Genomic DNA, 17,492 nt, shown 5'->3' with positions numbered 1-17,492 from the left:
TTGTCTAGCTGGGGCTGCCCCCTTTCAGTGCATGATTCTGATGAAAATTTTTAGGGTCAATGAATATGTCCCATGTCATGTCTGATAGCTGCTAAAGATGTGAGGAGGTAAATGTTACCTTAGAAAGATGTGCTTTAAATTTTTAGGAGATCTGTTCTATTGACAGGAACATAAAATAGAAATGATATTTTTAGGTTCTCAGTTTACCATGCTTTATTTTTAGCCAAAGGAAGACAGCATTTAAGAAATATAAAGAATGGGTAATTAAAATACGTTCAGTCCAGTAATTTAAAGCAGTAACTTAATTCTCCATTTTATTGTCTTAAATGCTACATGCTAAAGACTATGAAGACATGTAAGGAGTACAACTACCTTTCAGTTATGTGATGGATAGGAACAGTTTCCTCAGTAATGTAACAAAATAACATATTAATAATATAGTCCTCAAACTGACATCACTGGGAATGGATTCCATCATGAGTAAGCCAGAAAACAGGAAAAGATTAATTTCATTCATTTAACACACTTTTGATGAGCACCTATTATGTATCAAGCACTGGGTATTGAAAAGGTGGTAAACAGGACCTGTCTTATCTTCCAGAGACTCAGAGATTAAGTCTTATTAGATCTAAAATACATCTCTAATATAAAAGATAAGGCAACTTTCCCTTATGCTGACAATGATTTTACTAAAGTCATTAGCATCTCTCCATTTAATTTCCCACAGACTTCAAGATATTTAGCATTGGAAGGGACCTTAAAAAGACAAAAAAGACAATCTATTACAGTCTTCTAATCTCATAGATGACAACTGGAACTGAAGTCAAATTTTGATATACTAGTTTAAATTTACAAGATAACTTTGCCAGGTTACACATTCTATGGAGCATGGATGCTAAAACTTCAGTGAAAATGGGTAATAAATGAATTTCTGAAATTATGTATTTTAAGAAACATTTTATTATGAAAACTCTGAAATGCATACAAAAGTAGAAAAAAAGAAAAATATAATGAAAAGCTCATAACTCATAAGTAGGTTTAAAAAATTTTCAACATTTGTCCAAACTACAATCCAACACCTTACTCAATTTCTGAATTATTTAAAAGCAAATTTCAGATATGATCTAATTTCATCAAGAAACAATTTGGTTAGTTCATCTAACAGATAAGGACTCTTAAAAGAAACTTCGTAATTGTTATTACATTAAAAAGTAATTCCCCTTAATATCATGTAAAATATAGTGTTCACATATCCTTGACTATCATACATGTCTTTTTAAAGCTGGTTTGCTTGAATAAGGGTTCAAAGAAGATATACATTTGGTTGGCATCTCTCTTAATCTAAATTATGCATTTTAAAGGAAAACTTTTTGATATATTGTTTATGTGTGTGTGTGCATGCAGAATTGTAAAATATATCTTCACTATTAATTCAACATTTGGGGGAAATACTTATATATTCAGTAATGTGGAACAGCTGTAAATTTAAAGAAATAACCCTCATTGATAGGCCTATAAAAGCTATCTCTAATTACATTCCTGAATGATTTAAATAAGAGTGTGTCTGATATATTCTAAGATTAGTGGCTTTTACTTTTCTTTGATAGTAGGGTCATATACTGTACTTATCTATTTTTACTCCATGCACTCTTCTCTCTAGTAATAAATTAATTTTTTAGCATTAGTTGGGCATGTGCCCTATAGTTTAATTCATTTTCTTGTCCTCTGAAGAGAAACAAAGTTTATTTAAGCATCACAACAATACTTTCCATGTTTAGCTATTCAAAGATTTAATAATATTATATAAAATTTTTATATCATGCCCCACCCTATATTTATAAAATTTTTGACAAGCTTTTTAAAGGGGAACAAAGGTAACAGAAGTTAATTTGATTGATGTATGATTAAATATAATTGATACACAATTGGCTGATACATAATAATCTAAGATACTGTAAGGCTTAAAAAAGTGTATTTCGCTGCAAATACCACAAATTCAACACAAGCAACAAAATTTGAAACATAGCAGTTGATAGTAACACAACGTTCAATCACTTCTGGATATGTAAAATAAAAAACAGCCAGAAAAGATTTAATATTTTTAAAATGACTGCTATTTTAAAAACCTAATTTACTGTTTACTATTATAGTCCATTTAATTACAATACACAAAAGCTAGAACCCATAATCTTAGAAAAGAAGTCAGTAGATATTCAGAGAACTGCCTCAGCTCTAGAAAGAGTAAGCTGATAGCAAATGAAAGGAACTACTCACCACAAAGTAGAAAGAGGAAAAGAAAGGCCCAAAGCTTTCTTTACTATCACCTCTTTAATCCCTCAATTTCTGGCAGATTTATATATGCATTTTCTATATTTTGATGGGTGGCCTGCTTTCTTTGGGCCACAATCATTACTAGTTCATTAATTAGCATCTGACATAATCGATTTTTTTATTGTAGATAATTTTATTATGTTATTGACAAAGCATTCATTATAAAAGTATTATCCACTAGTCAGGACTTACAGATTGGCACGTATTTACTTAAGCCAAATAAAAAATATTTCCTAATAAAAACCCTGCAACTAAAAATTAGTAACAATCTCTTTTTAAAAAGCAGTTCCTTTTAATAATGTAGAAAAGGGAGAGTTGATAATGGTCTGGTATTAACTATGAGACCTCTGAAGTAGTGCAGAAATAAAAAGATGAAGTAGTAGTATGACAGTAGTATGACACACTTTTAAAGTTTAATTTAAAAATTAAAGCAACTCATACCCAGAGGAGAACTGAATCAAAGAATAAGATGGGACATGGCTAGGCAATAGAAGCACAAAACACTGTCAAACTTTAATTAAAAAATGTTTTCAATTTAAGCAGACCCAGGCCAATGATTTTTCATTATTTTTACCACAGTTCCATGGCTACTGACAGTTTCATCAGAACAAATAAAGGATTTTTCCCAAATTTAAAATGACAAAATTATTTTTAATTTTGACTTATAATTTCCTCCTCCTCTAAACTCAACATAATTTGGTCTTAGCTGGACTCATCTCTTAGCTTGGGGCTTGAAAACACCACAAGTGTTTAAAATGTAAAAGATAAATGTTCTTTAAAATAAAGTTCTTCCACCATATTAGACAACAAACTTTATCATATATATATTATTTGTTTTGGGAATGAGACCACATATTCATGAAATGTCTGGAGCACGACTTAGTAAATGCTGGTATCAATAAGGACTCCCTTAAAGCACTGTGTCCTTGCAGACAAATAAGAAAACTGGTGCCCCAGCAGACCAAGACAAGCTGACTGGTAAACAAAACTAAAATGCCTTAACCGAGCATTAATTAAAGAGAGAGAGAGAGAGAGAGAAATCTATTTAAGATAAAAGTCCACTTAAGAAAAACAGAAATCAACTTCAATTACAACTGTCATCATTACAATATGCAATTATCCTAATAATTCCCAATTCTGTTTAGTAAATTTCACACTGGGTAAACCAGATTCTGCTTCATGAATTATGGTTTGTTTTTTCTCCATATCGTTTGAAAACTGATACTGTAACCTGAACACCAAAAGCAGGTCTGACAGTTACTCTTTTCTATTTTCCAACTAAGATCCTATAACAAAAAAAGGGTCAGGCCCTCATCCCTAATCATGGAAAGTTATAGCTTCATTAGTTGCCAATCTCTGTCAACAACAAAAACAAGCTTAGTTGCTAGCCATTTTTAAAATATTCCTTAGATATCGACAGAACTAATGATAAACACTTCAGATGCTGAGTTTGGTTTATGTATTTTTTAAAAATGCCTTTTCTTTGCCTCACTCTGTCTGCCCTAATTAGAGTGCATTACATGGGATTCCTTATTCCTACCCTTCAGCTTGACAATCCTTGAAGGGTTGGGTGGGGTGGGGGGGGGGGACTTCAGTTACATAGTTTCTTGGTCATAATGACAAACAAGGCCATTCTTTCGCTGGTCACAGTAAACCCCAGGCTGTCTACCTATAAAGACACCTACAGACCTTAGTTTAATGCTACTGTTGCCACTATCTTCACCCAGGCCTCATGAGGCTTTATTCCAACATTAAGTGAGGGAGTGATGTTTCACAGCGGCAATTTAAGGAAAGCAGATGGTGAACAGCATGGACTGCGAAAATTAGCCTTCTACTCCTTGTCAAAGAGGAAAAGCAGTTTAGATATCTAAATTTTAAAGTCTGTTAAATGTCAAAAGTAACTCTCACTAGATTTTTAGCTGTAATAGTACAGATGGAGATAGGTTGGACTATGGAGCATAGCCAATGTAAAATCAGAAAAATAATGACCAAAAAAAAAAAAAGACAACTTGTATCTACAGAAATTCCCAAATGGACAAAACTATGTTATACAATTAAAGTACCTGGTATTAATATATACCCTTGAGGAAATTTTTCATTATGTCCTTTCTCAACTGTAAACTCCCTGAGGGCAGAAACCTAGCTCAACTTGTTTACTGTTATCTTTGGCACCTGCCTTATATTCTGGCCTGAACAAATACTTGTTCAATGAATGAAACATTTACTGGCATATGTGTAGTAAAGAATTTGGTCTTCTCAAAGAGAGATGTGGACTGTGTCTTAGCTCTTGAGAGGTAGGTAATCTCTAAACCCTTGGAGTGTCTTTTAATATTCAGCACTTTGGGGGGACCACACCTGATGGCTGTTGCCAAGGATGTGATTCACTAGACAATGTATGCTAAGTGGATACTCTGTGCATACTGCCATATGTTGATGCCAGTAGGTAACCTGTGAATTTGAAACCCACTCAGGATATCTGTTTCTTCCTTTGGTTAGTTCTAATTTATAACCTATTGCTACAATAACATTGTAATTTTTTTTTTTTAAGATTCTACTTATTTATTTGACAGACAGAGATCACAAGTAGGCAGAGAGGCAGGCAGAGAGAGAGGGGGAAGCCGACTCCCTGCTGAGCAGAGAGCCCAGTGTGGGGCTCGATTCCAGGACCCTGGGATCATGACCTAAGCCAAAGGCAGAGGCTTAATCCACTGAGCCACCTAGGCTCCCCAAGTGTGATTCTTGATCTCAGCCGAGGTCTCAATCTTAGTAAGATTGTAATCTTAAGTATAGTGCTTTCCTGAGTTCTGTGGGTGTCCAAGTGAATTATCAACCTGAGGGTACTTTCAGGAAACCCTAAACCTGCAGTTGACCTCAGTAGTCTTGGGTCAATTGAGCAGTGGACAAGATGGAGTCTGGCTAACTCTAAGTAGCATATTGTATCAAATAGGGCTTCTCTTATTGCAATTCTGGTTTCTCTTTCATGGACTGTTCTTGGAATTACTTATCATCCCTCAATTTACTGCCTTGTTTTCTATAATGATCACTTTTTAAATGAATCTTCCTGCACCCTCCTGAGTTAATTCCACTTGGAGACTGTGATCCATGAAGATCAAATCACTAATATTACAGCAGCTAAGTCAGTGCTTCCTCACTAACGTGCCACAAATAGGTTAGAAGTGTGCTGTGCTGCTGCCCCATGATTAGCCCTCAGGAAGGCCAGGTGGGGCCTGTGGTAGCTGGAGCCCCTAGGCTGGGTACCTCCTGCCTCCTTTAGTAGTCTCTGTTTATCCCAGAGAACACTACACATATCATCACTTTTCTGTATGTACCATAACATGAAAAGATTGGAAAGCAGTAAGGTAAGGAGTCATTGCCACAATTTTCCCATGTCAGTATGTCACCAACTTAGTTTTCCAAGATCAGACTCGGGTTATTCAACCTATCTGTGCTATACTTTAGCCACACTTAACTACTGCTTCTCTAATATTCCAAGTCAGCTCACATCTCAAGGCTCTGCATACCCTACTTCCTCTGTCCGTCACGTCATTCTTATTCTACTCCAGCCACCTAGACTAACTCTTCCTATTCTTCCAGATTCAGTTCCGAGGTCACATATACAAATTCTTTTCTAAGAGATCTTGGTCAACTGGTAGCACTCAAGCAGATTTATGCCTCCAGTGTAACACTTACTTCAATAAAATGATTTGTCTGTTTCCCTTCCTAATCTGTGCGCTTCCTGATACTGTGATCCACAATTCACCTCCTTTGCTAACTTATCTTCTTGGCCTTTTTCTCTGTTGCCTTTATATCACAATGTTTCCTAGCACTCCATCTTCATTTGTCTCTTCTCACTCCACAAGATAGCCACAGAACAGAATTCAAACATTTTCAGGCTCATTATTTTATTTACTTTTCATGAAAACACAATTAAGTGTTTGGGGGAAGTATTATCTCCATTTTTTAAATTAAAAATGAAAGTTTATACAAGTCAATGACCGGCCCCTAGTCATGATGATAGTAACTAGCTCATCCAATGACAGATATCAAGTATTCGGGCTCCAAGTTCAATGGATTCCCTAAATGTTGCTCTGACTTTCTAAATGAATTCTTGGTATTTTAAAACAGAACTCTGGAAAAGTATATCCCTAAAGAAACCTTCCTACTTGTGATTAGGTGCTAAAGAACCACAGATACTATACTTCTGTCACGGGTTTCATAGGATTTGGGGGATTGAATTTAGAAGTCATTTTTCCATAGAAATAGAAAGCTCAAATATTAAGTAAGCAAATTAATAAATTTTCTTATAAAACTAGTTTGAAAAGAAACATAAAAAGTGCAAAGAATGAGACAAGGTTTCATACTCATGTTTATCAGCAAAAAAACCCCCCAAAAACAAAAATACCATTAAAAGTCTTCAGAGGTAACTTGAACTGCTGAACTCACTTTAACATTTTGTGTCCCAAATATACAAAAAAATATTTAAAGCAGAAAAGACCAATTTTCAATCCAACATTTCTAATTACAGAGGTGAACAATTTATTCTTATATGCAAATTGTCTTTTCCCTCATCTCACTTTTTCTCATCCCCTCTAGAAGCTGTAACATTCTGAGGACTGCTGAATTCCTGGGGCTTCATGTGTAACAATTTAGAAACTCTTAGCCTAACGATAATCTGGTAGAAAAATTAATTAGTAATTCACTAAAAAATTTACAATTTGTTCACAGACATACTACTGTACGAAATGAAGTGTCTCTTCATTTTTAGCCATCTGTTGGCCAACTGCCAATTAATCTCAAGTAAGACTAGAACAAAGACTGTGTTTATACATCTTCTTTATCGAACAGTTTGACAAACCAAGCTTTTCCTTACAATGATAATGATATTCACTAGGAATTAAGTTTAAAAATCCCTGTGTTCTGAATATGTAATTTAAAAGGTTAGAACAAATGGTGAAATTTTTCATTTCACTATGAAAAATAGTGAAATATACTTAGTGTGAAAAGGAACTGTTCTTTGGGTTTCATTATAAATATTTTAGTAATTTCAAAAAAATAAAATCAACCCCTATTTTACCAAATATATAAGGAAGATAAATTTAAATAAAATTCATCTACAGAGTAGGAAATCATATAAACTAGGCTAGGACTTGGAATGTAACTACTAGAAACTGTTCAACATTTTGGAAAATTATGTTACTGATGGCAACACCGCATCCCACACTATTTGAGTTGCTAATACACCTATATTGGTCTGCATTTACAGTCGTCACATTCATGGTGGTTCTTCGTATCAGTGCCAGTACCATTTAACTGTACTTCAGTACATTTCTAGTGTAGTCATGGACAAGCATTTATATGGCAATGTGTAATTATTACTTTATTTTAAGTTCTCTTTCTTCCTTCTATTCAAAATAAGGGAAACATGTTGATTTTAAAAATTATGGATGTACTCTTATCTATGAATTTCATCTTAGAATCCAAAAGGCTCTTTTATTTGTTGAGATCCCATACCATTACATGCGGATTGTAATTTTTGAGGGTTTTTCTTGCTATTTTTTCTGATGTCTTTAGTCTACTTCTTTCTAAACTCATATACATAATGAAAAAATTAGTTTGCTTCATTAATCTTTTTAAAGTACTGTTTTGAGGACTGGAGGTGAGATTAGGAGCCATGCCATTTTGCATCAGAATATTCTATTTATTTCTATAGGCTCCACTTTACAAAGTTGTTATCTTTCTCTTTCAGTTCTAATTCTCTCCTTAGTTGTTATTGCTGGTGAATTCTGGTTGCCATTCTTATTACTACTATTTGTTTGATCACTTTGTTAGCTTTTGGAAGTAAGTTTGAGATTTTGCTTCACTCAGCTGAATGTGACAGTCTTTTTTTCTTAATTTTTTGATTATAGTTGGCACACAAGTATACTTTCAGGTATACAACACAGTGATTCAACTTGACTATATGCTACACTCATCCCACCTGTCACCATGCAACACTATTACAATATCACTGACTGTATTCCTTATCCTGTGCCTTTTATTCCCATGACTTACTTATTCCATAACTGGTAGTCTTTATCTCCCATTCCCCTCTACCCATTTTGTCCATTTGACAGTCCTTTTTTTCTATGCTCTTTGGATGGAGTGCCTTTCCTCTCCTTTCAAGAGACCATCCCAATAAATATTTTTCTTAGTATTAAAGGGTGAGTTCTTCAACTACTTTATGATGAATAAAAATTTCCTGTAAGCTTTTCTAATCTCAACTGCATTCTTCTTATAGCTATTAAGGTATGGGAGTCTACTAAGGATGCATTACCATATCACTTTAAAAAATATTAGTTATTATTTATTGAGTGATGACAATGTGCCAGTCACTGTTCTAAGAGCTATACATCTATTATCTCATTAGTGTCATAACAATCCTATAGGGTATATACTATCTCCACAGGAAAGTGAGGTGTAGAAAAGTTACATACCAATCTGCCCAAACACATAGCTAGCAAGCAGCTAAGCAGAGATTTGTACCCTGATCATCTGATATCAAGGCCTGAGTTATTAATCTACTACCTTACTGTCTCCCAAGTTTTTAGGGCCTTCCTTTTCCCGCAAGGACTAACTGCTTTACTACAGATTTTTTGATTTCTACTTTCTCTTTACAGCCTACCCAAATGCTCAAGAAATATTTATTACTTAAATAATAAAGACAACTGCTTCTTTCACTGCTTCCCTCCATCTCTTTCAATGTGCCTTTTCTTTTAGCAACAAGAATGGCAAACTAAAACCCTAGATATCATTCTTACTCATTTCTGAGCAGTTAGAGGTAACTGCATTCTACAACTTAAAACAGCATGCTCAGCTTAATAGTTTTCACTTGTTCATTCTAAACCAAATGGTCCTAATATCACATTTGCTTTCATGGGGAAATTTTTTGTAAAAATGTTTAAGAATTAGTACTTCTCTTTCCCACTTCTGGCAGAACCAGCTCTATGGCCCCCAGGAGCTCAGATTACTAAGCCAGGGGAACCAGTGATACACCAGATCTATTCAAGCTACCTTGTGTCCACATCAGAACTTACTATTTTGTCTCTTACTTTGTCAGGTTTCTGACAACAAATTAGCAGGAGGTCAAGCATATCAACAGATTTTACGCTGTAGGCAGCATGCCTGATTTAGAGTGAAAGGTTAGTAGATATAATATGCTAACAGAGAAAAAGTTATTGCAGTTTCAGATATTACGACAGGCTGATGGTTTTGGCATTATTTTGAGACAGGCTGGCCTCTGGCCTCACTTCAAGCCATACCCTGGAAGTAACATTAAATAATTTTTTTATGGATATGAAGGCATGTAAATAAGCATATAAAGATAAAAGAGAAACACAACCTTGAATTTTAAAATGAAAACAGGTATTTTTAAGAGCCTATGGTATAAGAACAGTGTAATAGAAATACAATGACTGTGGGAATTTAAGTCTATTAATGTAGACAACAATTGTTTATGGCAGAATTTATGTATATAAATGAACCCACTGTGGCAAAGAACGCTGTATGTTATATATATGTAAGAGTGCCAGAGAAAAATGTACATGATAATTAAATGTGGATAATAAGTCGAAGTCAATTGTGAGGATAATGGTTTGGGTAGAGCAAATTTTTAAAAATATTTATAAAATTAAAAGATGAGATCTGAATTGAACTTGTTTACAAGAGAAACTGTTCAAGACTAAGAATCTACTTCGATTATTTACATTTTGATAAGAATGATGCAATGGAATCACATGAAAACCGAGCTAATATATTTTGAAAATTACTTACACTGATGACTGATGAAGAAGTTGATAAGTTTAAACCTTCAAGATCAGCTATCAAGCTTGGAGAAAGAGCTGGCGTGGGAAATGCAACTGGAGTGGATACCGGGTTAACTGTAGGAAAAGGCCCAAATTAGCAAATGTGCATGAAAATTTAATTCATATTATTAAAAGCAACATTTTTATTTTGTTAGTAAATCTAATTAAATTACTTTGATTAATAAATCTATGACAATTCTATTTAACATCTTGACTTAGTTATTATCAAGTCATGGCAGTTATTAGTCTTAGCTTTCACTGGCAACTCCTATAACAAAATATAATGGTACAAATACTTTGAGTAATAATTTTTGAAAATTTTATCATATAATGTTATCACTAACATTATCACCCAGTAACCTCACTAAAACTAAAAAAAAAGGTAAAGAAACATTTTTTCCCCAGCTAATATAAAGAACAACAGCTTTCAAGAGTTCTCCAGCAGAATCAGAAGTCTCAAAAGGGTATTTATATCCGTTCTCTGTTTTATTCTCCACTATAATAATTACAGGGGTAATTACAGGGTCCTAACTCCCTTCTACTTATACTTTGTCAGCAAAAGCTATGTACCAGATAGAAATTTTTTATTCTAAAACCACTATGTACACGAGATCATGCAGGTGAAAATCTGAAAATTTTTGAAAAAGTACAGATCTCATCCTCCCCTGCTTAAGATTCTTCAGAGGCTCACAAGTACCTACAAGATAGAAGTCCAATTCCTTAACAAAGTGCACAAGGTTCTCTATGCTCTAGCTTGGCACTGTCCATTATAGTAGCCAGTAGCACATAAACCTAATGTACTCTTGAAATATGGCTAGTATGACTAAAGAATTGTACTTCACAGTTTAATTAACTTAAATTTAAATGTAAGAGCTATGTGTGGCCAGTTGGTATCATACTGGGTAGAAGATCTACCTCTAATTTTATTGGCAACTCCTATCTTCAGGCCCTACCGATTAATAGTTTCCAGTATCTTGTTCCCAATATCTTCTATTCTCTTTACCTGGAAGGTTCTTCTCTGCCTTGTTTACCTTGTAACTGCTACACATTATGGTACCGCTTGGAAGGAAAGCACAAGCTGACTCAACAAAACACAGCTTCTAAATTGCCTTCTTTGTTCTACAGATAAACTTGGACATGCTTCTACAACCATACCTCTCTTCTAATACAAATCTGTGTCTTTTTATTTTTTATTTCTACTAGTCTGCTAATGCATTAATTTTTAGTGCTTAGAAACTGCTTGACTGTTGAGTGAAAAAAACTAAAAATGTGGAATGAGTTTTATCTTTCAACAAACGCACTTCAAAATAAGAGCATAAAGGAAGTAACATTTATTTAACAGGACTTTTCAAACTATCTTTTTCCCATTTAGTCTCACAATACCCTGTAGTTAGGCAGAAAAAATAATTCAGAAAGTTAGGAATAAAAAAATGATATTGCCCGAAAAAGAAAATTTTCAAAGAAGTCTGAAATAAAATTTCACCATAGATAATAGAAAAAGCAGAGTGGAGACTGGGTGGAAGAGGGAATGGAGCCCTTGCTTTCTTCCTTGCTCCTTCAGTGTGCCTGAAACACTGCTACAAATCCCCAGGCTTCCTCAGATCTACGTTGAAAACCAACATACAGTTAGCAAGTGTCACAGGGATTTGGGGGTGGGGGGATCAATGGGGATATGGTGGTAAAGGAAGACCTTACGAATGGGAGGAAATGAAGCTCAGTTTTTAAGTAAGGGCAGACTTTAAATAAGAGCAAAGAACCTGGTGACTTAGTAGGTGAGATATTACTGCGAACAGAGGCTGAGAGGTGGGAACGTGGAAAACTGAGGAAGTTATTTTTATCCTCTACAACAAAGGGAGCTGTTAAAAATACTGAAAAGAGCAACAATATATGTACTGCTCCTTATCAGTATAAGGGACAAAAATCAAAGGAGGAGCAATCAGGTTGGCAGGAGGAGGAATACAATAATTCAGGCATGACATGAAAAGGGCTAAAAACAAAAGGTGAGGTAGAAAAAAAATTTATATTAAAGACACTGTAAACTGAGGCACAGGGAGATTATGTCTTGGAAAGATCACAGAACAAGTGAATGGAAGAACCACCGTGGGACCAGGAACTGGTTCTTTTATCTTGGATCAATATGTTGCATTTCCAAAAGTCACTTTTTTGGTAGGTTCTAAATATTTGTCCATCCATCCAAAATATTAGATACCCATGTAAGGAAAAATATTGAGTAAGAAAGCCTCTGATTTCAACTATGGCTTGGCTTAAAGACACACAGAGGAAAAAAGACATCAAAAGCCAGAGGAAAATTCACACTAAAGTTTGACTTAAGGAAAAAAAAAAAAAAGGAAGAGACTTTTAATATCATTTCAGGATAAGGTTTAGGTACTAAAGAAATGACTATACATCTGTTTCCAGGTCTGGCAAGATAGAAGCTTGCACTGAAAATTTATCCAAAAATGGATTCTGAGGTTAGCTGACTATGTTTAAGTATTTAATTAATGCATTAAAAAAATAATTCTACTAGTTAAAAAAAAAAATAACCTGGCATACAAATGAAAACCAGGTATCATTTCTACCCACTGACTTGGCAAAGGCAATTTTTAGATTCAGCATCAGTAAGTGTATCAGGAATCAGTACTCTCATACTAATACTATGTAAGCTGGTACAAGCTTTGGGAAAGGCAATCTTAGACAACTAAATTCTTCAAAGCCTTTGCCCCAGCAATTCTATTCCTGGGGATTTATCTTAATGAAACAGTTGGGGAGATAATGAAATAATATACTTATGATGTGTATTGCTTCACTAATGATGAAGACAAAAAAATGAAAACAAGTTAAATTTCCAATAATAGTAAAACTGTTAAATATAATTTATTACAACAATATAAAAGATAACCATGAAGTCATTAAAAAATGAAACTGTTAAAGAACATCTATGGCAGGGCAAGGAATGTGTATGATTAATAGAGAAGTAAATGATAAGAGTATCCCACTATGATCACACTTAGGGGCAGAGGGGATTTGCATATGAAAAGATCTGAACTGGCATGCCAGATGGTAAACCCAAGATATTTGGATTACAAATCCATTTTCTTCTTTTTATTTTTTTAAAGATTTTATTTATTTATTTGACAGAGAGAAATCACAAGTAGATAGAGAAGCAGGCAGAGAGAGAGAGAGGGAAGCAGGCTCCCTGCTGAGCAGAGAGCCTGATGCGGGACTCGATCCCAGGACTCTGAGATCATGACCCGAGCAGAAGGCAGCAGCTTAACCCACTGAGCCACCCAGGCGCCCTCTTCTTTTTATTTTTAAAACTTTCTGAGAAACACTTCTTTCTTTACTAAAGTACAATTGACACTTGAACAACACAGGTTTGAATTGTGCAGGTCCACTTATGGACATATTTTTTTTTTTTAAGTATAATGCTAAAAATGTATTTTCTCTTCCTTATGATCTTCTTAATACCATTTGTTTTTATTTTAATAATGTTATATAATACATATAACATACAAAATATGTGTAATTGGCTGTTTACACTATCAGTAAGGCTTCCAGTTAACAGTAGGCTATTAATAGTTAAATTTTGGGGGAGTCAAAAGTGACAGGTGGTTGTTAGTGCCCCTTAACCCAAACATTGTTCAAGGGTCAACTATATATTTAATTATAAAATAATTATACAATTACTCTTCTGATCAAACTTTTGCCTCAAAACTTAATGATACATCAAAGTTTTAATATATACTGGTTTAATATGAAGTTATTTAAACAGTTAAATGTAATTCCTTGCTGCTGCATCTCCATCACAGATAACACCCTTATATAATGCTTATCATGTGCCCAGCAGAGTTTTAAGTGCTTTTACATTTATCAACTCATTTAATCCATTTATGACTCCTAAAAGTTTTACTATTATCCCTATTTTATAGATTAAAGCAAAAGCACAAAGAGATTAAGTAACTTGTCCAAGATTACCCAGCTCCGTAATTAGAAGGACAAGAGCACCTGGGTGACTGAGTCAGTTAAGTGTCTGCCTTTGGCATAGGTCATGATCCAGGGTCCTGGGATCTGGGTCGGGCCCCTTGCTCAGGAGGGAGTCTGCTTCTCCCTCTCCCTCTGTACCCTCCTACCGCCATGCTATCTCTCTCGCTCTGTGCTCTTTTTCAAATAAAAAAAATCTTAAAAAAACAAGAACAGCATGAGATTTAAACTCAGACACTCCAGCTCCATTGTCCTCTTAGCCACTCCACTCCAATGCCTCTACTACAATTTATTCATCAATATGATATCACAGATCATAAGGCTTATCTGGAGCATCATTACTGGTTGCTGATAAAATTTTAAGAAGAGTTAGTTGTACCAATAGTATAATTACATAGGTATATATTTCTTATAAAAAAAACACTGGAGTGTGATTGTTGCTTTATGATCATCCTACCAAGATCACATGGTATGGAGTACTAAAAGATCTCTTCGCTTGCAGAAATATAAAATAGCCAAGGAACTTTCAAACTGTAATGGTTCTCAAGAAACAGAATTCCCTGGGTAGGGAAAATGTATGCATTTAGAATCTCCAGCATGTAGCAGATTACTTGTATCAGAGCAAGCATTCAATAAATGTTTTCTGAATGAAGACATAGATAAATTCAATACTAGAAGTTTTCTTCGTATAGGGAATAGATAACTGTGGATTATGATGTGCCTTTTAGATAAAACTAAAGGAATGTTTCTGACCCTCTTTCAAAATTAATCTAATTCTCACAGCCGAGAACTCAAGCTACTGGAGAGTGACCCTTTACTTTCTGATCCACAAACTGTTTACCATGGACAATGGAGAACTACTGTAGGCTAATAAGCAGCAGAAATGAAGTCCGTATCTTAAGAACCATTGTCAACAAAGCTTTTCTCCTGTACACTCCATTTATCTTTATCACTAAGCTCAGATCAGTTCTTCCACAAGGCCTTTATAGTTTTTTAATTGGTTTTTGTCTCCCTCCTCATTCATTGACACTTTGTGCCTCTACTGTTCAGGTATCTGTGCCCTAGACTAGATATTAGTCCCTGGAATAAAAGGACTAATTTACTGGTTCCAGCCAACAAAAAGGGGTATGTAACAAAGTACCCTTAAACTTATCAGACAATCTGCAAATATTTGCTGAACTGACTTGTTAAAAAGAGAGGGAGGCCTTAAGTGTCATTTCTGACAAAAGCAGAATAAAAATGTTTTAAATAGTTCTCAGGTATTAAAAACAAACAGAAATATACCCTATGTTGAGTTAAAATTTAAGTTAGGATGAAATTTCATTCCAAGTAAAAAAAATCCCAAGTATTTTTACAGTAACAGTATTCATCATGAACCTGTATCCACAATGAACCATGTGTTCTGGATGCTATCATTAATCGGTATGATTCTCTCTGAGAGACTGAATAAATCCATTGATAAGTGGTGGATAAAAAATCAGACAAAATTTGAGAATGCATAAGCTCATGCAAATGGAAACAATACACAGGATACCTTTTCCTTGACTGTGTAGGATTTTTCCCCTTTATGTGGGACAGTAGTTATTTGTGACCTAAGAGTAATTCTGGAAAAATTTCTCTATCAATTCTAAAGCTTAGCTGTACTGAACTGAAATTTTGTTTGTTCACAATAAAAGTGAAGTGAATCTGAAAAAAAAAATCTTATGCTTAAATTCTTAAAACTTAGTGATTAAGAAAACTTTGCTTCTACATATAAAAACATACTTTAAAAAATAATCAATTAATAAAAATTATATCATTTTCCATGTTTCAATTTTTCCTTCACTGCCAGGAAATGCAGAGGAATGAGACTGGTATATTTTGGAAATGCAAAGGAGTACAGTGAATAAGACGTAGGGAGGAGTCAGATGACCCAAAGGTCTTAGAATCCTAAAAATACGAACTTTAACTATAAAATTAAGACATTAAATGAAAAGATCTAAAAAAAGAAAGGAGTAATATCAGATTTTCCTTTTTTTTTTTTAAAGATTTTATTTATTTATTTGACAGACAGAGATCACAAGTAGGCAGAGAGGCAGACAGAGAGAGGGGGAAGAAGGCTCCGTGCTGAGCAGACAGCCCGATGAGGGGCTCGATCACACGACCCTGAGATCATGACCTGAGCTGAAGGCAGAGGCTCAACCACTGAGCCACCCAGGCACTCCCGGATTTTCCTATTTTGTCTGTAGGATAAATTCCTAGAAAAGAATTGCTATATCAAAGGGTGTGTGCAACTTGAGTTTTGACAAATATTGCTAATATGACTCTAAAAGCTTCACCTATTTTTATTTCTATCAAAAACATGTGCAGGGTGCCTGTTTCTCCAAACCTTAGCAACACTGGATGTTGCTTTAAAATCATTGCCAATAGGTAAAAAATGATGTAAATCTGTAAATCTCTGCCAATAGCAAAAAATGATGCAAATTTGACTTGAACTTTATTTTATTCAAGTGTATATCATAGTAATTTGGTATGTTTATACATTACAGAATGATCCCATAACAACTCTAATTACTATCTGTCACCATGCAAAGTATTTGTAACACTGTTATTGACTATATTCCCTACGCTGTACCTTAGTTACATTCCCATGACTTATTTATAACGAAGTTTGTACCTTTTAATCCCCTTTGCATATTTTACCTGCCCCCCCAAACCCTTCCTATTCTGATAACCAACAGTTTGTTTTCTGTATCTGAGTCTGTTTCTGTGTATGTTCATTTATTTTCTTTTCAAATTCCACATATAAGTAAAATCATATAGTATTTGTATTTCTCTCAGTCATTTCACTTAGCATAATATCCCCTAGGTCCATCCATGTTGTTGACAAGATTTCATTTTTTTATAGCTGAGTGTGTATGTGCATGTGTATATCACATCACTTCTTCTATATCCATTTATCTATCAGTGGACCGTTAAGTTGCTTCCATAGCTTGGCTAATGCAAATAAGTCTGCAAATAACACAGGGATGCATATATTTTTAGATAAATACCCAAATCTATGACTGCTAGATAATACGGTATTTTTATTTTTAAGTTTTTGAAGAATTTTCATACTGTTTACCGTAATAGTTGTACCAATATATATATCTATGAACAGTGTATGAGGATTCCCTTGCCTTACTTCTTCACCAATACTTGTTATTTTTTCTTTTAAATAAGAGCTAATCTGACAAGTGTCAGGTAATAGTTCATTGTAGGTTTTTTGGTTTGTTTTACTTGAAACCAATTAATTCTTTTAAAGTTTTTATTGTAATCACCAGCACTCATCACTACAAGTGCACTCTTAATCCTCAACGC

The 17,492-nt window shown here is 34.4% G+C and overlaps 1 protein-coding gene across 6 annotated transcripts in view; it reads right to left on the bottom strand.

Annotated features, from left to right (window-relative positions):
* The window catches only part of AP3B1 (adaptor related protein complex 3 subunit beta 1), a 352,907-nt gene that overhangs the window by 58,975 nt on the left and 276,440 nt on the right, over nt 1-17,492 (bottom strand). For all 6 annotated transcript variants that reach the window (XR_006604977.1, XM_004766831.3, XM_045074384.1 and 3 more), the window contains one exon: nt 10,141-10,247. Coding sequence is in view for 5 of the 6 variants with exons in the window: in XM_004766831.3 (XP_004766888.1) it covers nt 10,141-10,247 (107 nt within the window). In the remaining variant the exon portion in view is untranslated. The remainder of the gene's footprint in view (nt 1-10,140; nt 10,248-17,492) is intronic.

Source organism: Mustela putorius, unplaced genomic scaffold, assembly GCF_011764305.1.
Source record: "Mustela putorius furo isolate JIRA1106 unplaced genomic scaffold, ASM1176430v1.1 tig00537350_pilon_pilon_pilon, whole genome shotgun sequence".
In the NCBI taxonomy this organism is placed as follows: domain Eukaryota; kingdom Metazoa; phylum Chordata; class Mammalia; order Carnivora; family Mustelidae; genus Mustela; species Mustela putorius.
Note: the sequence above shows the minus strand (reverse complement) of the source record. Positions and strands in the feature narration are given on the sequence as shown.